Here is a 24,045-nt window from a genome sequence, read left to right on the forward strand (position 1 = left end):
CGGCATGTTTGAACTTGTCGGGGGATAAGATTTTGTGATTTAATGTAATTACGAATGATATACCTTTTTTTTTAATGATATACTATTATTTTAAAATAATAAAGAATATTCTCATTATGGAATTTCGAAACATAAATTATTAAAATTCCGAAGACGTAGGGGTGGTGGAATTTGAGGTGGGAACAACGTAACGCGCTCGTCACGTGAGTGTACTCCTATGTAGTACTATGTCCTGGTCTGATGCATTGAATTGCGCGACAATCTTGGGCTAAAAAGTCAAATCGATTTTGTAATTTGTGGATATTTTTGGTACTCATTTTATGAGTGGGGACATTCGTGAATCGGGACTACTCCACTAAGAAAAGTTTACTCTTTTTGTAATGTCCATGACGAACTAAAAGATGATGAAGAAAAGTTGTATTAACGTTTTCTTAAGTTCTGGAATTCATAAACGCAAGTACACTGTTCGTACTTGGTATATCTCAGTGCATTTTGATATCACACTTTATGACTTTAATCACACTTACCTCTTAAAACTAAACACGTTAATTAATCATAATCATGACGTTTACCCACTTGATTTCGCTTTGAAAGAATAATAAAGTTTTGAATCAACAAAAAGAAAATAAAAAGTAAAGTTATGATTTGTGTTGTCGACCAACAACACAAAACAAAAGAAAACCTACGGTTGGTTATAATATGGAAAAAGAGAGGTAATAATAGGTGGAGGGTTCGTATAATTACTAATCTATAATCTATTACCAAATTTGTAGTTCTAAACTCCTTTTTCATTACCATGAATTAAGTTATTATTAGGCTTCATTTGTAAAATTTGAACTAAAATAAAACACTTGTGATTTTTTTTTTTTGGAAGTGAAATAAAATGTATTTTTCTTTCTGTTTTAGGGGGTTTTGTGTAACTTGGTCTAAGTTGAAAGTTCTTGTAGTTACATGTATAATCTATTACCAATTCTGTAGTTGTAAAACATCTTCAGACTTTTATATTCTTACCATGACATTAAGTTCTTAATTATTAAAGTCATTCCTTTGTAAAGTTTTCATTAAAATGAGTGTTTTCTTTCTGTTTTAAGGGGTTTTGTGAAATTGATCATGATGATGAAGTTTAAGTAATAGTTGTATATTGGCAGAGGTGATTAGCTCTCCACGTCTATCTTTGTATCAGACACTCGACGAAGAAGATCCTCTCGTCGGACAATCACACAGATTCACTTGAGGAAACTCCATCAGGTATCCGCTCCAAGATCACAATCAGCCTTCGTCTACTCTGATCGTGCATTTTCATTTGCTGAAGCTTTCAATTTTTGAGTCACAATCTTTAATTTTATTGGCTATTAAATTTTTTATTTATTAATAGTTTGTCAATTTACATGGAAAGTATTTGAGAAATCATTTAAAATTAAATCTAACTTTTCTCTATAGGAAGAATATAATTTAATATTTTACAGTAGATATATTAATAATTATTTATTAGAAATCTATTCTAATAAAACGGAAGTATAAAATTATACTTGTCTATTTTTAAGTGGATTCTTACAGATTTTCATTTCTCCTTCAATTAATTATAATCACTTCATTTATTGTCTTTTTTAATTAATTTGACTTCATTTATTACAAAAACACAAAAAACTTATTTTAACTATTTTATTAGATTTTACCTTCTTTTTTTACTTTTTCAAACTACTTCATTAATTGTATTTACCATAATAATTCGACATCATTTATTTTACGTACATGTTAACCTTAATAATTTCACATGTTTGAATGAAATTGTTCTATTCGTGAAAAGAATTCAAACCGTTTAACAAAAAAAAATTACACCCTATACACAAAACTTTCTTCCTAATTAGATGAATACCCAAAATCCCACCTGATAGTACTTTAATTGCTAGACACCAAGTTTACTGTTATAGGTATTTGCTAATATCTATATTGTTTTTGTATTATGAGCCAATTGACTCAAAAAATATTTGTTTATAGAATTACTTAGATATGGACATTCAGGTACACATTCGAGTACATATTTTTTTGGGTATTAGTTTTTTTAATATTAAAATTAAACTATGTTCCTATATAATATATTTTTGGATGGGATTCGAATCGGATTCTTCTATGTCCGGGTAGGTTCGTAAAAATCTAGAACTAGACAAATAATCTATGTGTTTAAAAATGTTACTACACCATTTATAAAATAGTTAAAACCAAATCTTCTCGCCCAAAAACCAAAACCCGTGCGGGCGCGCAGGTGAAGCTGTAGTTCCTTTTAATTGTGTTAACAATTGATAGTTTTACCTTACTTGTTAACATTATATAAAAAATAAAGTCAATTGGCTCATTATATAAAAAATAAGTTAAATATTTGTAGTTTTCTATTTTTATGTTAATTAAAAAAAACGAAAGATACTGCTAGATAATTAAAATCTGGTGGAATTAATGTATAAGAACGCACATGCTACATTTTATTATATAAAGTTTGGTTCTTCAAAGTTTCTAATTAACATGATCGCGACACAAGGCAGTTATATATTTAAGATTGTGACATATAATAATCTATTTCACAATTAAAAATATATATACTAAAATATTAACAAAAACGAATTTTATTAAAAAACTTCTTATATATATTATTTAATAGTATAATTTTCCTTTTTTAAAATCCTAATCAAAACATTATTGTAAAATATTATTTGATAATAATTTTTCTTCAAATATGGTGACATGTGATATATAAGGACTAAAAATATATATAATAAGATAATAAAAAACATTTTTGAAAAAACTACTTTTAAAAATTATTAAATAGTAAAAACTATTTTTAAAAGATATTTGGTAGTATTTTTGTTTAGAAAATTTCCCTTTTCAAAATTCTAAAATATAGATTTGAAAACAATTTATTTAATATAAATTTTCTTTTCTAAACTTTGAGTTATAATATAATTATAAAAGAATATATTAAGCTTGGTTCTTCAAAATTGCTAATTAACATAATTGTGACAAATGGTAGTTATATATGTAAATATGTGATATGTGTGTTAAACTATATCATAATCAAAAAATATATACTAAAATAACAAAAACAATTTTTTCTTAAAAATTAATTATAAATATTATTTAATAGTCTTATTATTATTATTATTATTATATTATTATTATTATTATTATTATTATTATTATTTTTCATTATAATGTTTATTTTAAAAATACTGAAGATAGATAATTATAAAAGATAAAAATTAACTTTTAAGAAAAAAAAATGTTACACAAAAACGAATTGTAAAAGCCTACAAGTACAATAAATTATTTAATAAAAACATGAATAAAAACTAAATTTAAAATAAATAATATTACTTTTTTAAAAGCATAATTAAGAGAAATTTGTAAAAGTACTCTTATTATTTTCTTATAAGTAAATAACTTTCCATTTTAATAGATAATTGTATGTTAAAAATTATGACAAAAAATAGTTACAAATATTTCACATCTATATTTAGGTTTAAGCTTTCACATATTAATTTACAAAGAACAATAGTATTTACATGAAATGTATTTACCTGGTATCTTCTTTTTTTAATATCTTGATACAACTTAAATTTTTATTATTCTTATTATATCTTATGTTATGATGGTAGCATAACTTTTAATTTTGATATTATTGTCGTACAATAGTGAATGTGTCAATAAAAAAAATTATTATGTGAAAATAACTTTTTTTTACCTAAAATCTTAAATAAAAGAGGCTCAAAAAGAATTTTTTTTTCTAATCTTAACCAATTAAAAAATTTTCCTTTTTTGAATCGTAACAAGAGAGAATTGTAGAATTTTATTTAATAGTAATTTTTACTTCAAAATTTTAATGATAAACATGATAGTAACAATTCTTCAATTAACAAGAAAAAAAATATAAAAACATTAATGATATTGAAAAAAACGAATTTTGAAAATTGCAACTTTTAAAAATAGTTAATATTAACTGGAAATAGTTATTTGATATATAAAAATTCTAAATCCTAGACAAAATAGAATTGTAAAATATTATGTAATATTAATTTCCTTTTCTAAAATCCTACAAAACTGTAAAAGAATATTTGATAGTTGTTTTCCCTTTTTATATAAAAAAAATCCAAAACAAAAGAAATTTGTATAATGTTTTTAAGTCCTAATCAAAAGAGAATTGTAAAAAACATTAATTAACAAAATAAGTGTAAATTTAGGATTGATACGAATTGTAAAAATAGAAATTTTAAAAATATTTATTAATAACTAAAAATAATTATTTGATAGCAATGTATTTTTTTCTGAAATTCTAAAGAGAAGGTAATTCTAATAGCTTATATGATAGTGATTTATATTTTCTAAAATTTTAAACAAAATTTTAAGAGAGTATTTAATATTATTTTTTATTTTTTAATTGGAAATAAAAAGAAAATTTATAAAATAGGATGTTTTCCTTTTTAAAAAAATTCTAGCAAAATAAAATTTTAAAGATTTATTTAATAAAACATTAAATTAGTACATAAGAACATGTATAATATTGTCATTGATTCGATTGGTGTATTTAACTTTCATTTATTTTTTATTTTTCATTTCTTATTTTGGATTGTGTTCAGTTTAAATGTTTATGTATAGTATTTTCTTTAATCTTTAATATAAAGTTTATAACAACTCACCTATGCACCATGATTATAAAATAAAAATATTAACTTGAACTTATGTGTGAAAACAAGTTTTAATTATAAAATAAATCTCAAATAACATATGCAAAAAACAATTATAATACTATAGTAAAATGATTTATTATTTTATAATTTTTATTAAATTAAAACGTCAAACTAAACCGGGCTCATATCTTGTATAAATATACACAACAGCTATAACATATTTCTTCTTATATAAGAGCAAGCGAACGTGGAAGTTGACCTAAAACCCTATTTGATCACGAGTGCAAACAACGATGATCTCCGATCTGCCGCAGGATTTGATAGAAGAGATACTGTCAAGGGTTCCGGTGAAATCTCTGAGAAGACTACGATCAACGTGCAAACGATGGTACCATCAAGCTTTATTCAAAGATCCAAGATTCATCGAAAAGCACTTTGATAAAACAGCAAGACAGTATCATGCTCTCATGGTGATGAGTTCTTGGGTATGTCCAGTGAGCTCCATACTTGATAGATCCGTACTTACCACGGAAACCTATTTGGTTTTAGGTGGTCGAATTAGCCTAACTGTTCCCAATTCTGACGGTGCACTAGTCGATGTAAGTAATGCCTTTCACTGCGATGGCATATTGCTATGCACCAACCACGAGGCAAACATGCTTGTGGCTTGGAACCCGTTTTCAGGGCAAACCAGATGGCTCCAACCGCATACGCGAAACTACTTCGGAATATATGCTCTCGGATACGACAAGAACGAATTGTTCCGTAACTATAAAATCTTGAGGGTTCCTTGTAGAAAAGGAAAGTTGTCAGTATGGGAGAAACTTGGTGCCACTCCCGAAAGCGATGACCTAAAACCTGAAATCTATGAGTTTAGAACTAATTCATGGAGGAGTCTTGATGCCATCATCACTCCCCAAGCCTTCATAAACACTTGTGGCGTGTCTTTGAAGGGAAGTACTTACTGGGTGTCAAGAGGCAACGGCTACTCACTACTCTGTTTTGATTTTTCATCAGAAAGGTTTCAACCTTTGTGTGCTCCCATTGGTCATGATGACCATTCTGGCACCATGACTCTATCTGTTGCTGGAGAAGAACGTATTTCCTTGTTTTATCAGAGCCAAGAGACACGCAAGGTGGAAATATGGATGACTGATGGGATTGAGACCACATTTGTGTCGTGGAGCAAGTTCTTAACAATAGATGTTGTAGATCCTTTTTTCTCGAATTCCATGAGCTTCTTCATTATTGACGAGGAGAAGAAAGTTTTCTTGTGTTGTGATAAAAGAGGGGAGAGCTTCTTATTGGTATGTTTTGTTGTTGGAGAGGAAGAATATATAGCAACACCAATTTCAGTTAAACACATACATATTTGGTGTTTACCACCCTTTTATGCTACAAGATTGCTCGGTTATGTTCCAAAAGAATTATAGTTTAGTTTGCTTCCTTTGTCATGTCCTTCCATTGATGAATGAAATTATTTTCAGTTTTTTTTTCTTGGTATTTTTACTCATGGTTACAAGGCTGGTTTCATAGAGTTTTTGTTGAAGCCTGAGAAAAATTCTCTGTTTTTGTGTGTGTCTAAGGCACATAGATAGACATGAGTAAGGCAATAATAGCATATTTTGGGTCTAGTTAAGGATATGTAGACATCTTCCGGGTCCCAAATAAAAAATATAAATCATCCACAAATGTGTGGGTGAACCACAAGGGAACCCTAAAACAATATCCATATAGTTCAAATGGACAAGTTTTTCATTTTCTATTAAATGTTCCACCGTCCACTTGTAAGATTTCTAGAGTAATATATAAGTGTGTGTCAATATTCCACTCTTGATATTCAGTTTTTTTTTTTTCTCGATTGTAGTCTATAATATCCAGTTCCACAAAGTATAAGCTTCATATATCTAATACTGAATGTTAGGTGGTGTATTAAAAGTGCCAAATAAAAAGGTTTCTAATTTTGGACAAGTTTGCTTTTAAACAACCAACTTGTATTCTTGACCAAAAGAATCATGGTTCTTTTATTGTGCTCAACTACTACTTTACAAGGTCACCTTCAACCTCTCTCTCTCTCTCTCTCTCTCTCTCTCTCTCTCTCTCTACCGTTTTAAGCTTAGGATTTGGCAGAGCCATAAGGAGTGATTCTCTCAAGTAAGTGATTGATCGATCTAGCTGTCCTTCTGCTTTTCCCCGTGTTAGATATATCTCTCTCTCACTTACTCTCTCGTTTATTTGCTTTTTCTTGCCGACCAGATCCTCTGTTAGGTAGCTGTTGGTTCGGATTCTAGCGCTGTGCGAGTAGAAATGGATGAAAACAGCAACGATTTCAGTGAGGCAGTTGACAAGTGTAAGCTAAAAAAAAAACTATTTTGTTCAGCTCTTGTTCTACAAGCTTCTGCTTTCGTTTCATGATCTGTGTTTGGAAATGGATTCTCTCTTTTGGTCTTAACTTGCTTGTTGTTGCTGACTCATGGGGCAACCTGGTTCTAGAATCTTTCGGCTGGTTATATATATATTGCTGAGTCTTGAGGTTTCCTTCAGTTTTGTATCAAAGTGTTCTGTTCATCGTTTGTTTCCACAGGTTTCAACATGTACAACCCTCGTTTGAAGATTGACAAGCTTTTGTTTCTCGCTGACCGTGGTGTAAACCGAACCGAAAGCCTAAGTGTAGCTTGCCGTTTGATCAAGCTCGGAGACAGTCCCAATCTTCTCAGAAGGGTCAGAAGCAAATACAACATGGAAAGCGATGCTGATGATTCTCTGTGGCTCAGACGAGCTGATGAGCGTTTCTCTCGAGCAAATAGTACTTATGAGTCATCATGCTTTTCTCAGGTAGTTAGTTTCTTTATCTGAATGCAGTCATGCACTCATATATATTATAATTTTTTCAGAAGCATGATGACTCATAAGTACTATTTGCTCATCTGATATGCAAATAGTAATTTAAAGTATATGACTCATAAGTACTATTTGCTTATAAGTATGGTTTTCTCATATAAACAATACTGATTAAATTGTGTTTTTATGTAGAGTAACTTGGAGCATGATACTTTTATCAATCGCTGCATGGAAGATATGCTGGAGAAGATGCGAACACAAGCCACACTGAAACTGCTAGAGCCGTACACAACAAAGTTTGAAATTTCATTTCATATCTACCAAACTGGGCGTTACAGAAGATGAAGCGATGGAGTTGTTGAGGTTGCTGATACTCAACAACGGAGTTCATTGGCTCGTTGATGAAGTGGAAGGTTACTTGGTGAGAGTTGATTGATTACAAGAGCGTGTTGGGTTAACAAGAGAGCTAATTATTATATTAGTAGTGGCCAACTTAAATGTCTCTGCAATTACTAATAAGGAACTTAAATCCACTTCATGTATCTAGTCGTTTTCCTTTTCAATGTGAATATCACCACGCTTTATTTTCACATTTACGGTTTGTCTCAAAGTCCAAAGATTTTCACCATAATAAATTTATTTCAGTGTTAAAAATACTTGGTGGCAGAAGTGGACCAAACACTAACAAAATCAAATACTTTTTGAAGCATAGGTGGAGAGTTCGTGTAGGTTACTACATCTATAATCTATTACCAAATTTGTAGTTGTAAACTCTTTTTTTCATTACCATGACATTAAGTTTCACTTGTAAAACTTTCACCAAAATAAAACACTTGTGAATTTAATTATTTTTTTCTTGGAAGTGAAATTAAAATGTAATTTTATTTCTGTTTAAGGGGGTTTTGTATAGCTCTCCACGTCTAACTTCTCTTGTAGTATCCGGACACTCGACGAAGAAGATCCATCTCTTCGGGCAATCCACAGATCCAATTGAGGACACAATCAGCTTTTGTCTGCTCTTATCGTTGCTGAAGCTCTTCAATTATTGAGTCACGTAAGTGCGATCTGGATCGTCGATACCTCGTTAATTGGATCTGAATCAAGTGATTCTTTCATCTTTTGATAAAGTTACGATCTTTGGCGATAAATCTGTAAACTTTATATGGAGATTGAGAGAAATTGACTTTAACACTTTACTCTTCTTCTGTTTGATGCAGTTTTTGTTCTCTGAGTGATGAATTTCTTGCTCCGATCTGCTTCCTCCGCCACTCACCGCCCTCCGGTGAGCGAACCACCACCAGCTACTCCGCCTCAGCCTCCTCCTCCCGAAGCAACCAAGCCCGGATCCACTTTGGAAGGGCTCATATCCGAGGAGCCTTTCCCGCAGTATCCATCAGTGGATGAGGATCATTTGGGTGATGGATCTAGAGACGACCATGGTAATGGAGAGGCAAATGCAAACACTGGTGGCTTTGGGATGGAGAGGTTCTCAGATGTGTCTGATGAAGAAGGATGGATCTCTATTCCATATAGTATAACATCTCACTTTGAACTTTGAACCCTCTTCTCTGCTTAATCTAATGTGTTGGTTATTTCTTTTTATTACAGAAGAGATTCCGGATAACTGGTCTGAGTCCGTTGATATTGAGTCGCTACGTTCCTTGGATCGCTCTTTCGTGTTTCCTGGTATGTAGACGCACTGTTTCTCAAATTGTTTCATCATTTTGAAACTGTTGTAACATGAGAGACATTTGTTTCTACTTATAGGGGAGCAGATTCAGATCCTTGCGTGCTTATCTGAAAGCAAAGGAGACGCAGAGATCATCACCCCTTTTAAAGTAGCTGAGGTGATGAGCAGAGCTGTACAGAGAAAGCTCTCTGACAATGGGACGAGTACACCGTCAGGAGATGGAGAAACAAGCCCTGATGGTCAGTTTGCAGCTCAGAACGGTGACAGTCCTGGGAAAGAGAGTTCGGATTCGCAAAAGGATGTATCTGATGGCGAATCGATCTTGAGGATGGAAGATCATCAGAGAAGAACAGAGGACTTGCTTTCAAAGTTTCAGAAGTCTCATTTCTTCGTTAGGATTGCAGAGTCCGGCGAGCCGCTTTGGTCAAAGAAAAGCTCTCTGGTGGGAGATAGAGAGTTAGACAAGAAGAGACCTTGTGTTAGTGCTTTTGTAGATAGAGGAGAGTTCGATCCTAATGTTGCTGGAGGTGTAGCTAGAAGTAAGGCTAAATGCATTGCCTTACCCAATGGAGACATAGTGGTATGTGATTGTAACTCTTATTAAGTTGTTGTTTTGATTAAAACTTACTGATTCTCACACAAGATCTTTGTTTGGAAGGGTGCAGGTCTCTTTACAAGTTTATATCGTTGACTGTCCCAAAGAGCCCATCATTGAGATACTTCAGTTTGAGAAGCATCAGGACGGTAAAGATAGTGACTCGTATGGGAACCTTTTGAAGTGGTTGATACCGTTGGACAACACTATCTCTCAGCAACCACGTTCTTTACCACCTCCTGTAAGCTCATCCACCCCAGGAGGTATCAGCAGCAGCAATGCACACAAGACATCACTCTCTTCCGGCTCAGGGTCTCAGCTCTTCTCATTCGGCCATTTTAGAAGCTACTCCATGTCAGCTCTCCCGGCGCCAAACACTGCACCGGTTACTGGACCCGTGAAAACTCAAAGCTCCAAACCATCGTTTGATCTTGAAGATTGGGATAGTTACTCAGGTCAGACACTAAGGAAGTCTGGGACTGAAGAGCTTTTATCTTTCCGGGGCGTCCCTTTGGAGAGAGATAGATTCTCTGTTCGTTGTGGACTTGAAGGCATCTGCATTCCTGGGAGAAGATGGAGGAGGAAACTTGAAATCATTCAACCTATTGATATTAATTCTTTTGCTGCTGATTGTAATACAGATGATCTTCTCTGCGTTCAGATAAAGGTGTGTCTCTGTGTTACTATGGTCAGTTGATTTCTTGGATTCGTCTTAAAATTAGTCTTTTTGATTTGCAGAATGTTGCTCCTACACACACTCCAGATATTGTTATATACATAGACGCTATAACAATTGTTTTTGAAGAGGCAGGGAAGAGTGCTTCCCCTTCTTCGGTACCAATTGCTTGTATTGAAGCTGGTAACGAGCACAGTTTGCCCAATTTAACTCTCAGGAAAGGGGAGGAGCATTCGTTCATTGTGAAACCTGCTTTCTCTGTTGGGAGTAATCTGAAGCCTTCTGCTGCGAGGAAAGAACTCAAGTCATCGAGTTTGTCTCTTCCTTCTGTAAATTTTGAAAGACTAGGGAGCGGTTTAAGTGGTGATCATTATGCGGTGATGGTGTCATGTCGGTGCAACTACACAGGTAGATAGATCCTTGTTGCTGTAGTTTTTAGCCATGTTTTTGTCTTTCTTGAATGTTTTTTGTTGGGTTCAGAATCAAGGCTGTTTTTCAAACAACGGACAAAGTGGAGACCGAGAGTTTCTAGGGACCTGATGATCTCTGTTGCGTCTGAAATGTCAGGAGAGCCTTGTGGCCCTCATGGGAGAGCCTCACAGCTACCTGTTCAGGTCATTATCTCTCTATGGCTATCTTCAGGTCTTTTGTTTTTTTTTTGTAGCTCATACTTTTTTTCTCTATTGGTTTCAGATTTTGACACTTCAAGCATCTAATTTGACAACTGAAGATCTGTCTTTAACGGTTCTAGCTCCAGCATCCTTCACATCACCTCCCTCTGTGGTGTCCCTAAACTCCACGCCTACCTCCCCTATAAGCCCATTCCTAGGATTCTCCGAGTTCACAGAGAGGGTACAAACCGAAAAACGCAACACAACGACGCGTAAAGTGCAGTCGTTACCTTCATTTCCGCTGGAGACAAGGACAGAGGCAGCAACTAATGATGAAATGAATCCTTCTTCAGATGTTGTTCCAAAGAGCGGCTTGGGTTGTACACATCTCTGGCTACAAAGTCGAGTTCCCTTGGGGTAAACTTATAATAGCAAATATGATTCAATTTATTTTTTCCCCTGCTGGTAATGTTTTACTATTGATAACCTGGTTTTTTACTTTCTAAATGCATCAGATGTGTTCCTTCGAAATCTACAGCAACAATCAAGCTAGAGTTACTTCCTTTGACTGACGGCATAATCACTCTGGATACTCTCCAAATCCACGTCAAGGAGAAAGGTAAAACAAAAGAATGTCTAGTTCATAGAACAAGGCAAATCTCTAGTGACCTGCCTGCTCATTGTAGATTCTTTTGCTTGATGACTAAAACAATAAATGGGCTTGTGTGTGTGACAGGTCGTAGGTACATTCCAGAGCAGTCACTGAAGATAAACGCTACGTCAAGCATTTCCTCTGGGATCTTCTAGCCTCACCCAAAACCATTTTTTTTTTGCCTTTATTAGAGCCAAAAAGAGTCACCAAACACTGAGCAGTCTTTGTTTCACAGGTCCATCTTCACCTCAATAGGCTATTGACTTTTGGTTTCAAGGTTTGAAAGAAAGTTATGTTGTAAAACCACTCTGGATCCTATTTATTTTGAACATGTGTTTGCATTTCTTTGACCTTCTTTTGTTTGCAATTGAATTGTTCTGTTAAAACTTGCATAGAGACGACCTTTGTTATCGAATTATATATTTGTTAATTACTTATATACTCATGTTTCACAAAGAGTGTTTTGACACTTTTTGTTATATAAAAATAGTCATTCTAGAATTCAATGCAACTTATATTTATTTTAAACTTAATATTAATTAAAAATTGCATTGATCTTGTAAAAAAAATATTTATACTATTGGTTAAAATAAAATGCGTAATTAATAAGAACAGAAATAACTTCCAATTGTTTTTTTTTTAATTTATGTGAAAAGTGTTCTTCGTAAAACATGTTAATCAATAAACCTTTATTATCATGGAAACATTAAAAGAAATGACAACATTTTCATCCATCAATTGAAAGACATGACAAAGGAAGCTACTATGCTAACTCTTCTGGAACATAACCGAACAATGTTGGAACATGCCAGGGGCGAGTTAGCAAATACCAGCGTGATACGCCACTAGGAACCAACCGTAACATGCAGGAGCGATGACTAATATCTCTGGATCCATGACAACACAAAACAACTTTCTTCTCCATGTCAATGATAAAGAAACTAGTGGGATTCCAAATAAAATGGACATGAGGTTTTAAATCCACTTTTAAGAACATGCACCACGACACAAACGTGGGCCCAATCTCCTCGGTTATCCATATATTCACCATCACTGTCTCGTTACTCTGGTATAACAACAAAAGATGTTCGTCTCTAACAACCGAGAGAGCCATAGTATCAGAATTAAATGGTTCATCATGAGAGGTAGGAACACAAAGACGTTGCAATCTTTCTTTTGAAAAATCAAAACTGAGTAGTGAGTAGTCAAACCCTTTATGATTAGACAACACCCAATAAGTATCTCCCTTTAAAGACACACCACCAGGTTGTAAGTAGGCTTGTGTTGTGATGACATCAACACTCCTCCATGAGTTAGAGCCAAACTCATAGATTTCAAATCTTAAGTCGCCTTCGAGATTTGCATCAAGTTTCTTCCATGATCCCAGTTTCCCGTGGTCGTAGTAACACGGAAGCATCAAGATTTTGTAGTTACGGCACAGTTCGTTCTTGTCGTTTCCCATAGCATAGGCACTATTGTAATGCTTCTGCGGTTGGACCCATCTGGTTTTCCCTGAAAACGGGTTCCAAACCACAAGACTGTTTGACTTGGGGTGGGTGCATAGCAACATGCCATGGCAGTGAAAGGCTTTAGTTACATCAACTAGTTCATTATCATGGGGATCAACTAGGCTAAGTCCATCTACACCAAGTATTGTCTCTGCGTCAAAGTTAGCTCCATGAAGAATAGAACTCAATGAGCATGCCTTGTGATTCAGCATGAGAGCATGATATTGCCTTGTTTTATCAAAGTGCTTCTTGATGAATCTTGGATCTTTGAATAATGCTTGATGGTACCATCGTTTGCACGTAGATCGTAGTCTTCTCAGAGATTTCACCGGAGCCCTTGACAGTATCTCTTCTACCAAATCTTGTGGCAGAGTAGAGATCATTGTTGTTTCTATTGTGATAAGATATTATGCACAATTCTTATAATCTTTATACCAAAAAATGCGGACAGAGTTTTAAGTAAATTTTGGAAAGCTCGAAATAGTTTCATACATTTTTTGGCAAGCAAGTAGTAATATTTTCGGGAAAAAATAACTTGAGTTTCAGTAAAATTCCCTCATTAAAATTAATTTATATTCCGAATGTTCCCTTTTCTATAAGAAAATCAATTTTGTTATTAACATTAATGAAATAAAAATAAGTATGTTGTACATTTATCATTTAGATCTTACATTTTTGGGATGGTAACAAGTTTGTTTATTCTTAGTTTTTGCTCTCGCACAAAGCCTCTTGACACATCATCCCTTCAATTGTTTCAACATAAAGCTAGATTATATTTGGGAAAAGGCTCGTATTAAGATCACTACCTAAATTCATTCCAAAATATATGTTATACTACGGAGTTATGTACCAATCCGAACCAAAGTATATTAGCAGGTTATACTAGTACTACGTACATCTTAGCATTGCAAGTTTGTTAAACCAACAGAAATACATTTAGCGCTACAAACTCGTTGAACCAACATAGAGGTCACATCTATCATTACAATAATATATATTAGTAAAACATATGCTCAAAAACCTAGCTCATAGGAAGGAGACTAGAGCTATCTCCTCATTCATTGACGAAATGAACTCTAACAGCTGCAACCACACGTCCTGAGAGTTCAAATTCACAAACAACAGTGTCTCCTATTTTGAGGTTGTACTGTTGACATACATCCGCCCAGCCAAGGAAATTAGGTAAACCGTTGTAATACTTAGTTAAGCCATCCACTTTATTTCCATCGGGAAGAATGAAGTACATGGAGGAATCATGGGGACCAAACTCCAAGCCATACTGCCTAATCACCGGATGGCCCACATGCTACTTGCACAAATATGAAATATATAGAAAAAGACGAGTCTTAGTTTCAGTTGCAAGTGCAACGAATAAACTGTAACTTTTGTGACTAGAAACTAAAAATGCTACAAGTAATACCAGCAAATGATTTGTTTTCTTCAGCGTCTTCGTAAAATAAGGGTTTTGGGGGTTTAAGAGGTATCGCTCAGGGTTTTGCAAATTAGCACAACTCTTTCTCCCTCGAGTAGCTGTTCTTCCACTTGCTGTAAGTTCCGCAGTCATTACAAAAACAAAAAATAGTCAGTCCATCTTTTTGTCTTAGAGATAAAGTATAATAGTTTTTGAGTTTAAAGAACATGAAGATGGTTTCTTTTCAATTTGAATGGTATTACCAGAGGCAGAGGCAGAGGTTGTCTCCTTTTGGGGTTCAAATTCAAGAGGTGCAGAGATGATCTCTTTTCCATCTTTCTTGAAGATTCTCACTTGGAAATACATAGTGTCTTGGTGTGTGAAGACCAAGGTATCATCTGGACCTAAGAAGTTGTCATTCACAAACTCATCCCAGTCTTCTTTGATCATAAACAGACCTTTCTTGTCTGGGCGGAGCCAGAGTTGCCAAGAATTGTTCCAAGGAACACTAAACACCACTCTGTGCTCAAAAGACTCATGGGTGCTTCTCAAGAACTCTTCCGGAATAATCCTCTTTAAGAAACCAAGAAGTCAGAAACAGTTGAGTAAACAAGTATAACTTGCATGCAAGCTTGATTCGTAGCTAAAATAAACACCAGCAGAAGCATGAACTAAAAAGCTAATGATCATGTATCACATTTGTGTAAACGTTGAAGATAAACAGATATATAATCTTCTTGGTAACAAAAGCAAGTTCAATGGAACAGAGAGTGGAGATCTGAGATGTACCATGGATTTAGATTTCCAGTTTTGACCTGGAGACAGAGACTTGGAGAAGCTAGACTTGTTCAGACATTCTTGCATCTTTCTCTCCGGCAACATTCTTCTCTTCTTCAAATCCAAGATCTATTTTGAAAACTAAGGGTTGTGGTCTTTGTGGAGAGCTGATGATCAGTTGCATGTGGTTATAAAAAGCAAAGCCAGAGTAAATGGTAAACAAAATAAACTTATTTTCCTTTTTTAGAACGTTAAAAGATTTTCAGAAAATAAATATTTTGGTTATTAGTTGCGTTATTCCTTATTTTATCTCGCCGATCGTGCCTTTTATTATAGAGGACGCAATAATGAATGAAAGAGGCTTTATAGATTTCTTCTTCAAGCTTGACACGAGTCTTTCAAATTACTAAAAGAGAAAAAGAACAAAATAGCACTAAATCAAGTTTTTGTTCCCAAACTAGCACTCAAGGTCAAAAGTCACAAAAATAGCACTCAAGGATTGGGGTTTAGGGTTTAGAATTTAGGGTTTAGGGTTTAGAGTTTAGGTTTTAGGGTTTAGAGTTGAGAAGTGAGGTTTTGGGGATAAGATTTCAAATTTTAAAAAATAAAAAAATTTAAATTTTTCAAAAGATAAAATGCTATTTTAGTCATTTTAGTTTTTGAGTGCTATTTTTGTGATATAAACTTAGAAATGTGCTATTTTGGAGATTTGTCCTTACTAAAATACCCCTAAACTTTCTTTTTATTGTGAAAGTCCGGTTCAGTTTGATTTTAGTAGCAAAAGATGAAATTAAAAGCGCTTTCTTTCCGGTTCTATGGACCATCAAACCGGCCTTTATTCCAGTCATCGACCACCTAAAAGGCTAAAACCACAAGTTTCACTCAAGCTGAAAACTCGAACAGCATAGTATGCTTGTACTTGTCACCAGCCTTAACCACAGAAGGTTATTCATTCACATCGTAGTCTCCTTACGTACCGGTGCTGACGTCATCCCAATCCTAAACTCCTATCTTGTTTTTCTTTTGTTCAAAACGCATTTCTCAAGTTGATTTTTTTCTAAAAATTAATTTATAATCTAAAATCACCAAGCTATAGTCCAAAAAGAGAGCACTTGATAGGTTTTATTTTGATAGCAAAAAGTGAAGTTTAATTAGTCGACTATTATCCAAACATTACAAAAATACATTTTGCATGAGCTGGATTATATAGTTTTCGTCAAGAAAATATCTAATAATCAATGATTTTTCTTTTTGAAACAAGGCTATATGTACGTACGGTCATAACTGCATCTTCGCGTGAAGTTAGACCTTAGCTGTAACCTTTTTCAGGTATCCTATGAATAAAAGTTGCAACAACCTATAATAAGTTCATTTAGTTTCTTTAGTAAATTTTTAGTAAGTTTCAATCTGTTTGCAAATACTCCAAAGTTGACAAGAAAAGTATCGTATGAATAAAATACTACCTTTTTTTTGTCAACAGATGCGACCTTTTAATTTTTGTAATTTCTTCGTAAGTTTTAATTTGTTTGCATACTCCAAAGTTGACCAACAGAAAATGTTCCCATATAACATTGGTTTTCCCATCTAAAACAATTAAATATAAATACATATATCAAAACTTAGGCAATATCGAGTAGTAGTAAACAGATGGCAAGAGTTTTTTTTTAAAGCTTAAAATAAGAATCATTTCAAAAAGCTAATCATTTGTCACTTTCTCCTCTTCCTTTACCTATCATCCAAACCCAAAGCAAACGCTACTTTCCTTTTAATATATTAGTGTCACAAATCTCCAACTTCATCGACAGGCGACTACACAGAAAAAATGCAAGATCCACGCAATCACGTCCCATCCTCTCCCACCATCTCCTCCGTCTCTTCCTCCGATCTTGATACAGAGGTCAGTTTCTTGAATTATAACTTTAATTTTGATTAATCAAATTTTTCTCCTATCATTACAATACTTAACTTTTAAAGGTTGTGTGTGTTTTAGAACTGTTACAGAAACATATCTTTGTGTTCTTGATTGGGTTTCTTTATTGGTGATTGGAGGATATGTTAGTCTACAGGATCCTTCTTCCATGACAGAAGCATCACACTTGGGACTCTTATGGGACTTAGTTTCACAGCAGCAACCATGCCCATGATGCCTTTCAGAGCTTCTTCCCACCGCCACGTGTCACCCTCCCTCACAGCCTCCGACGCAACGAGACCCAACCAGAGGAAACGTCCTCCTTCTAACTCGGCTGAGAGACATCGACGCCGCAAGTGGTGGCGTTTTTGCCGAGACGACGACGATGGCCCCGGAAACGGGTTGCAACGCGGGGCCGGAGACTGTAGTAGACGTTCGTCTCTCGGGGAGTATCTGGAGGTTGAACGGAGGTTTGGAGATGAAGCCGTCTACGGCTCCGCCGAGGCGGAGCTAGAGGGTGCGGTGGCGCGTTACCGGGAACAGCAGCCGGCGGTGGCGGAACGGGCGTTGTTCGCCGACGGGAGGGTACTTCCTCCGGCTTCTGCTGAGATTGTTACCGGGGAAAGTACACCGGTGGCTACGGCACTTTGTAGATTCCCGGTTTCCTTAACCGGTATATGCAGCGGAGGGCGATGATAGGATCCGTCGTCGGTCCATGTCCTTATTTATTTCTTTTAAAAGAAATTGTTGTGTTCAGTAATCTTTAGGATCGTAATAATCATTGTTAGTGGAGAAAATGTGATGAAGTTTAATAACAGCAACACAATATAGTCAACTAAAGTATTGAGAAAGAATGATTGACAGGGGAGAAATGAAATGTGGTTACAGAATAAAAGTAGTATGTGTTAAACTGAGATTAGAACTATTAAATGCCCTCTTAAATTGGATTTGTTGTTTGCAAGCAACAAAAATAATATTAGTTCTTGGCGAAACCTGAGTCTTAATTTTATTGTAGTCTGTTTCCAGCATGTCTAAACTAGTAGATAAAACATGTGTAAGAAGAAGCCATAAGAGGAGCTCAAGGATATACAGATAGATCATGTCAACAAAGAGAAAAGACAGTAGTTACAAAAAAAAAGACAGTATAAAGATTTTCATACTTATGGTTGTACAAATTTCAATGAATTATTTTCCTTATGGTATATTGCTTGTGACATTTTTTTTCTTTCTTTTTGTTAAAGAATTGCTTGTGAGTTGTGGCTAGTGATGGATAACAACATTATGAGACGGTGAAACTTGTTGTGATATTCTACTTGTTTTATAAAAGATGTTATTTTAATATTTTTCTTGTTATGTAAAGAGTATCAATTAAAAAATTTCAAAAATTATATATATTTGAACTTTAGTATTTCTGTAAAATACTCTGAATCTTATAAAATAATAATTATTTCAACTTCTTGACTTAGTAAATATAACTGTTAATAGGGGTAGACATGTTTTTTTTTAAACAAAATTGTGTGAAGAGTGTATTACATATTCGAAACTATTAAGCAAAAAAAAATTTTGACTAAAAAAAAAACAGTATATTTATTTTTATATCAATACCATTAAAAGAGGATCATTCACTTAATGAAAATTACAATTTCTCAAAAATACCCTTATTTTTACAAAGAATGAATAAAATTCATTAATGGCATTTAAGTCTTTTGGTTTTGGGCCTACATATACACCTAAATAGATCTATAAATAATGGGCCTATATATATTTAAAAGATATACTAACTTTAAATATAATATATGTATAAATATATTACGAACTATAAATAAATTAGCAAACATGAAAATATCATTTTCTTAAATATACATATCAATATTCAAAACAGATCATTTGAATATTATACATTTTTTCAATATAAACCAAAATCCTATATCCTACACCATATATCATATACATATTTGAATATCATTTTTCCATTTATAATGTCATTTTATACATAATATTGATATGGCAATTACGAGTGTTCAAGAAAATTTTAAAAACTATATTAAAATTAATTTTTAAATCTAAAATAAAAGCACAAACTTATAATAGGTTATTAATGACGAAAATAAACTAATATTGTCATATCAATAAGTTTTTTGTATTATCATTTTTTATTTGGATAACATAATAAAATTTTATCAAATTCTAAGGAATCACTAATTTATGTAATATTAATAAATATATGAGTAATTTAATCAATTTGAAAAAAAAATTACTATTACATATTTTGTAATCGGATCAATGGTATCAGATTGCAGGTTAATAGTGAGTTTTTGGATTTTTATCTGGTTATATCAGATTTTTAATTAACGAATTTTTCATTAAATCCGAACCGGATTATATACAATGTATCGGGTCTATAGGTCCAACCATAAATCTAGGTCAGATATAAAAACAAATCTTAAAACTCAAATATTATCATAGAACAACTACCATATTTCAAAAAAAATACCATATTTTGAAGAGAAAAAAATGATAAAACCTTAAAAACTCAATTGTTATGGTTCGAAACAAAAATAATGGTAATTTACAAATTAGTTTTCGATTAATAAATGAAAAACAAACAAAATCGCGCTTTCTAAGCGCGGGTCAAAATCTAGTAACCAATTAATTTTGCTCAAAAAAAATATAACCAATTAATTAATAAATTTTGTTTTGGTAAAACGCGAGTAACCTCAAGAAACGCAACGCGACACACGAAACAAATCAAAACTCCTTTATCGTTCCGTCTCTCTTATCATCATCTTAAGCAGCAGCAAAACGTCATCGATGGCGTCGTCTCACGCTTCGAATCTGTGGGTGCTCCTAGGCCTAGGCATCGCCGGGATTCTCTTAGCTGCTAAGAAGCTGAAGAAAACCATCCGCCAAGACTTGGGCGCCTTCATCGACAAGCTCTTGCTCCTTCCCCCGCCGCCTCCTCCTCCTCCCAAAGCCCCTCACCCTCTCACCGCTCTCTCCTTCGCCATCTCCGACCTGTAAGTCCCCGCAGACTCGTTTCCCCCCCTTCCTCTCGGACTCCATATAGAGTTAGGCCAAGGTTTGGGGGATTTAGATGAAGAATCTTTTCTCAGTCAAAGATTCGAATCGGCGTTGACTCCGTTCGTGAACTCATAAGTGCTGTTCGTTTGGTTGACGGATCAATTTTTTTAATAAACTCTTGTTCGTTTTATTGAGGCCGGTACTGCGTCGCGTCTAAACGCTGCGTTCTCACGTCGATCGCTGAAAAAATCTGCGTCTGTGATTAAAACTGCGTCCGCGTCTACAAAACGAACAACAACTATTTTCATTGATGCTGACGCCGACGCCGAAAACTGCGGCAACCAAACGAACATGACTATAGTTGATTGTTGTATTCAATTGTGCGTGTGTGTGTGTTTGCTAGTTCATTGAGTTTGTATGTTTGGATTCGTCACAAAGCTTGGATGATATGTTAATAATAGACTAGTAGATTTTTTTTGTATATTTAGTTTGTGTTCATTTCTCATTTTCTTGTATGAGCTTTAAGTCAAAAGATTCAGAAATGGTTACTCTTATTGTTATTCGCATTTGTTTTCCAGATTCGATGTTTCTGGCTACGTGACTGGATTTGGTCATCCAGATTGGGTCAGGACGCATGAACCTGCTGCTTCAACGTGTCCTGTGGTTTCAACTCTCGTTGAAGGTGGAGCCACTTGTGTTGGCAAAACTGTTGTTGATGAACTCGCCTTCAGGTTTCTCTCTCTCTTTCCATTGCGTTGTACCTCCTTTATCGGAATTTCAGATTAAAGAAATCATTATTTTATCAGTAAGCATCATTAGGGTTGTGGTTCAAGTAATTGTTTTGGTTTTTGTTTTCTTCAGTATCAGTGGAGAAACCAAGCATTACGAGTCTCCCACAAATCCTGCTGCTCATGATCGTATCCCTGGTGGCGCTTGCAGTGGAGCTGCTATTTCTGTAGCAACTAGCGCTGTGGATTTTGCGTTAGGTAGATTCTTTTATTCTCGTTAGGACAATGTGGTGCAAGATAGACCTCTACCGTTTACTAGTTCTGGTTCAGTTTTCATAAGAATATGATTCTGATGGCTTGCATCATTGCAGGCATAGACACAGTTGGCGGTGTAAGAGTACCTGCTGGATACTGTGGCGTTCTTGGATTCAAATCTTCCCATGGGGCTATTTCAAACGCAGGGATCATACCAGTATCTTCTAGTCTTGACTCTGTTGGTATGGATGACTGTAAATTAGACCTTTATGGTAGAGAATGATTTGGATCTCATATTTACCTGATTGTTATATACGTATATTGCAAGATGACTTCGTTCATATGACAATTTACATTTTTAGCACTCTTGTTATATGAGCGTTAGGTTGATTCTGATCAATAGATATTTGCCTTCAGGCTGGTTTGCTCGCGATCCAAACACCCTACGTCGCGTTGGCCATGTACTCTTGCACCTTCCATTTGCCACACCACGGAATCCAAGGCAAATCATACTAGCTGATGACTATTTTCAGCTGTTAAAGATCCCCGTGGACAGGATTACACAGGTGGTGATCAAATCAGCTGAAAAGCTTTTCGGAAGTATGCCCTTTGCTCTTCCTAAAACTCCGCCATATCTTTCATATATCCTGATTATAATAGAGTTATCTTTTGTTTTGTCTTTAGAACAATTGCTGAAGCATCTGAATCTGGAGAACTATTTCGAATCTAAAGTACCTAGCTTGAAAGAGTTCGCTAGGACAAAAGCCATCACTAGCACGAAGGTCCCTACATCGAGACTACTGGCGAATGTGATGCAGCTTCTTCAAAGGTGTGCCTGTTGTTTATTCGCCGTCAGAGAATGAGAGTATCTCGATCTTGAACTCTGTAACGATCTTGGCTTGTATTGTAGGCACGAGTTTCTTCAAAACCATGGGGACTGGATCAACACGGTGAAGCCAGCTATTGATCCTGTGATTTCTTCACAACTGAGTGAAACTCCAGAAATAACTAATGAAGAGATTGAGAATCTGAATGCAATCAGAAACCAGACGCGAGCTGCTATTAATACACTTCTCAAGGTATACCTGCTATTCCATGTTTTATCCACAACTTAGCGACTTTGCTTATATGTTTTTTGACTAAATATTATGTGTTCCCGTGAATCAAGGATGATGGCATTCTGGTTATCCCAACAATGCCAACTCTGCCTCCAAAACTTGGTAGCAAAGAGATCATCTCTGAAGACTATCAAAACCGAGCTTACAGTCTACTTAGCATTGCCAGCATATCAGGCTGTTGTCAGGTTAGATCTCACTCTCTTACTTGTTCTATTCCAGACAGCATTAGCAAACACAATCTACATATTATGTGTCTTAACAATTCATTGGTCTGATAATTCAGGTGACTGTGCCGCTGGGATACCACGAGAAGTGCCCTGTCTCAGTGTCTTTCATAGCAAGACATGGTGGTGACCGCTTTTTACTAGATACAGTGCAGACAATGTATGCATCTTTGCAAGAGAACTCCAGCATTATTGCCGATCCCAAATCATCTAAAAAGACTATCAGCCAAGAAGAGTCGGCTGAAATTGCCAAAGAGAAGGTTGAGTAATTTCCATTGCTGGTCTCATTTTGCAAAATTACATTCTGTGTTTTTTTTAAAAAAATTATTGGTATCTCTTTGTCCTTATATAAACCAGGGTAACCAAGCATTCAAAGAGAAGCAGTGGCAGAAAGCTATTGGCCTATACTCAGAAGCTATTAAGCTAAGTGACAGCAATGGCACCTATTACAATAATAGAGCTGCTGCATATCTTGAAATTGGGAGGTAAATTATATTAAGAACCCTTTTTGAGTGAGCGATCTTTTGGTGTGACATTGACTTTGATGAATCCTCTATACATGCAGTTTTCTTCAAGCCGAAGAAGACTGTACCAAAGCCATCACTCTAGACAAGAAGGTAACTCTCTTTCAACACATAAGCTAGTTTTCGCACTCTTTGCCTTGAATCTCAACAAAAGCATTTCCTTTTTTTCAGAATGTGAAAGCCTATCTACGAAGAGGAACCGCAAGGGAAATGTTAGGCGTTTACAAAGAAGCCATGGATGGTAAGAGCTTTAAAGAACCAGGATCTGATCTGATCTAAAATAATGATTAACACTCGGGGACGTTGTTTTTTTTCTTCTAATTCCTATTTTAAACTCTGCAGATTTCAGACACGCACTGGTGTTGGAACCAAACAACAAACGAGCGTCTCAGTCGGCCGAGAGATTGCGAAAGCTATTCCAGTGAAGCTTGGTGGTTCTCTTGTCCCTTACCTCAGCGTTCAATGAGCAAACGTATTTTCCTTGGAATGAGTATAGGCCAATTTTGTTACACTTGTTTTCTTCTAGAAAGAAAAAAAAAAAAGTAAAACATTCGGAAATATTACGTTGTAAAAAAATTTTAGTGCTCTCTAAAATTGGGGTTTCAAAAATAATCGTTAATCGTAAACACCGGATACCGAAACTCCCGGTCGTCGTTTATTCAGTGTGAAATTAGGTGAATTCCTTTGATTACATCGTCTTTAGCCATTTCTTGTCTCCCAAGCAATCGCATCCCTCAAAAACCCCGAAGAGGCTTTCTGTTTTCGTTTCCCTACGCAGAATTTAAACTTGAGTTTGTTTCTCAGACAGAAATATTGAGATCAAAACGTG

General features: G+C 34.8%; 6 protein-coding genes across 10 annotated transcripts; 4 read left to right on the top strand and 2 right to left on the bottom strand.

Annotated features, from left to right (window-relative positions):
- Window positions 1-127: 127 nt before the first annotated feature.
- On the top strand, window positions 128-8,107 carry LOC103859730 (putative F-box protein At3g17560). The gene is made up of 4 exons (XM_009137304.3): window positions 128-6,830; window positions 6,933-7,026; window positions 7,261-7,511; window positions 7,710-8,107. The coding sequence occupies exon 1, from the start codon at window positions 4,970-4,972 to the stop codon at window positions 6,107-6,109; it is 1,140 nt and encodes a 379-aa protein (XP_009135552.2). The 5' UTR covers window positions 128-4,969; the 3' UTR covers window positions 6,110-6,830; window positions 6,933-7,026; window positions 7,261-7,511; window positions 7,710-8,107.
- A 237-nt stretch (window positions 8,108-8,344) lies between these two features.
- LOC103859731 lies at window positions 8,345-12,178 on the top strand. Of its 3 annotated transcripts, none has more exons than XM_009137305.3 (10): window positions 8,345-8,571; window positions 8,735-9,049; window positions 9,126-9,203; window positions 9,285-9,787; window positions 9,873-10,469; window positions 10,541-10,886; window positions 10,959-11,092; window positions 11,172-11,506; window positions 11,605-11,708; window positions 11,826-12,178. In XM_009137305.3, the coding sequence occupies exons 2-10, from the start codon at window positions 8,752-8,754 to the stop codon at window positions 11,894-11,896; spliced, it is 2,466 nt and encodes an 821-aa protein (XP_009135553.1). In that variant the 5' UTR covers window positions 8,345-8,571; window positions 8,735-8,751; the 3' UTR covers window positions 11,897-12,178. The 3 variants fall into 3 exon arrangements, with proteins under 3 accessions (XP_009135553.1, XP_009135554.1, XP_033144423.1); XM_009137306.3 differs by having other exon boundaries at window positions 8,410-8,644; XM_033288532.1 differs by having other exon boundaries at window positions 8,410-8,620.
- LOC103860194 (putative F-box protein At3g17560) lies at window positions 11,933-13,910 on the bottom strand. The gene has a single exon (XM_009137790.2). The coding sequence runs from the start codon at window positions 13,630-13,632 to the stop codon at window positions 12,505-12,507; it is 1,128 nt and encodes a 375-aa protein (XP_009136038.1). The 5' UTR covers window positions 13,633-13,910; the 3' UTR covers window positions 11,933-12,504.
- A 251-nt stretch (window positions 13,911-14,161) lies between these two features.
- On the bottom strand, window positions 14,162-15,992 carry LOC103859733 (B3 domain-containing protein At5g25470). The gene is made up of 4 exons (XM_009137307.3): window positions 15,450-15,992; window positions 14,924-15,233; window positions 14,670-14,794; window positions 14,162-14,555 (listed from the first exon to the last, which is right to left on the bottom strand). The coding sequence occupies exons 1-4, from the start codon at window positions 15,540-15,542 to the stop codon at window positions 14,304-14,306; spliced, it is 780 nt and encodes a 259-aa protein (XP_009135555.1). The 5' UTR covers window positions 15,543-15,992; the 3' UTR covers window positions 14,162-14,303.
- Window positions 15,993-16,953: 961 nt separating this feature from the next.
- Window positions 16,954-18,260, top strand: LOC103859734 (uncharacterized protein At3g17950). 3 transcript variants are annotated; one of them, XM_009137308.3, is made up of 2 exons: window positions 16,954-17,334; window positions 17,497-18,260. In XM_009137308.3, the coding sequence occupies exons 1-2, from the start codon at window positions 17,260-17,262 to the stop codon at window positions 18,040-18,042; spliced, it is 621 nt and encodes a 206-aa protein (XP_009135556.1). In that variant the 5' UTR covers window positions 16,954-17,259; the 3' UTR covers window positions 18,043-18,260. The 3 variants fall into 3 exon arrangements, with proteins under 3 accessions (XP_009135556.1, XP_009135557.1, XP_009135559.1); XM_009137309.2 differs by having other exon boundaries at window positions 17,149-17,334; window positions 17,428-18,260; XM_009137311.3 differs by having other exon boundaries at window positions 17,173-17,334; window positions 17,504-18,260.
- A 1,802-nt stretch (window positions 18,261-20,062) lies between these two features.
- On the top strand, window positions 20,063-23,842 carry LOC103859736 (outer envelope protein 64, chloroplastic). Its single transcript, XM_009137314.3, has 13 exons — window positions 20,063-20,363; window positions 20,946-21,098; window positions 21,229-21,353; window positions 21,467-21,592; window positions 21,768-21,950; window positions 22,035-22,179; window positions 22,261-22,429; window positions 22,519-22,653; window positions 22,752-22,952; window positions 23,050-23,177; window positions 23,258-23,309; window positions 23,388-23,457; window positions 23,559-23,842. The coding sequence occupies exons 1-13, from the start codon at window positions 20,158-20,160 to the stop codon at window positions 23,639-23,641; spliced, it is 1,776 nt and encodes a 591-aa protein (XP_009135562.1). The 5' UTR covers window positions 20,063-20,157; the 3' UTR covers window positions 23,642-23,842.
- Window positions 23,843-24,045: the final 203 nt, after the last annotated feature.

This window comes from Brassica rapa, chromosome A03 (genome assembly GCF_000309985.2).
Source record: "Brassica rapa cultivar Chiifu-401-42 chromosome A03, CAAS_Brap_v3.01, whole genome shotgun sequence".
In the NCBI taxonomy this organism is placed as follows: domain Eukaryota; kingdom Viridiplantae; phylum Streptophyta; class Magnoliopsida; order Brassicales; family Brassicaceae; genus Brassica; species Brassica rapa.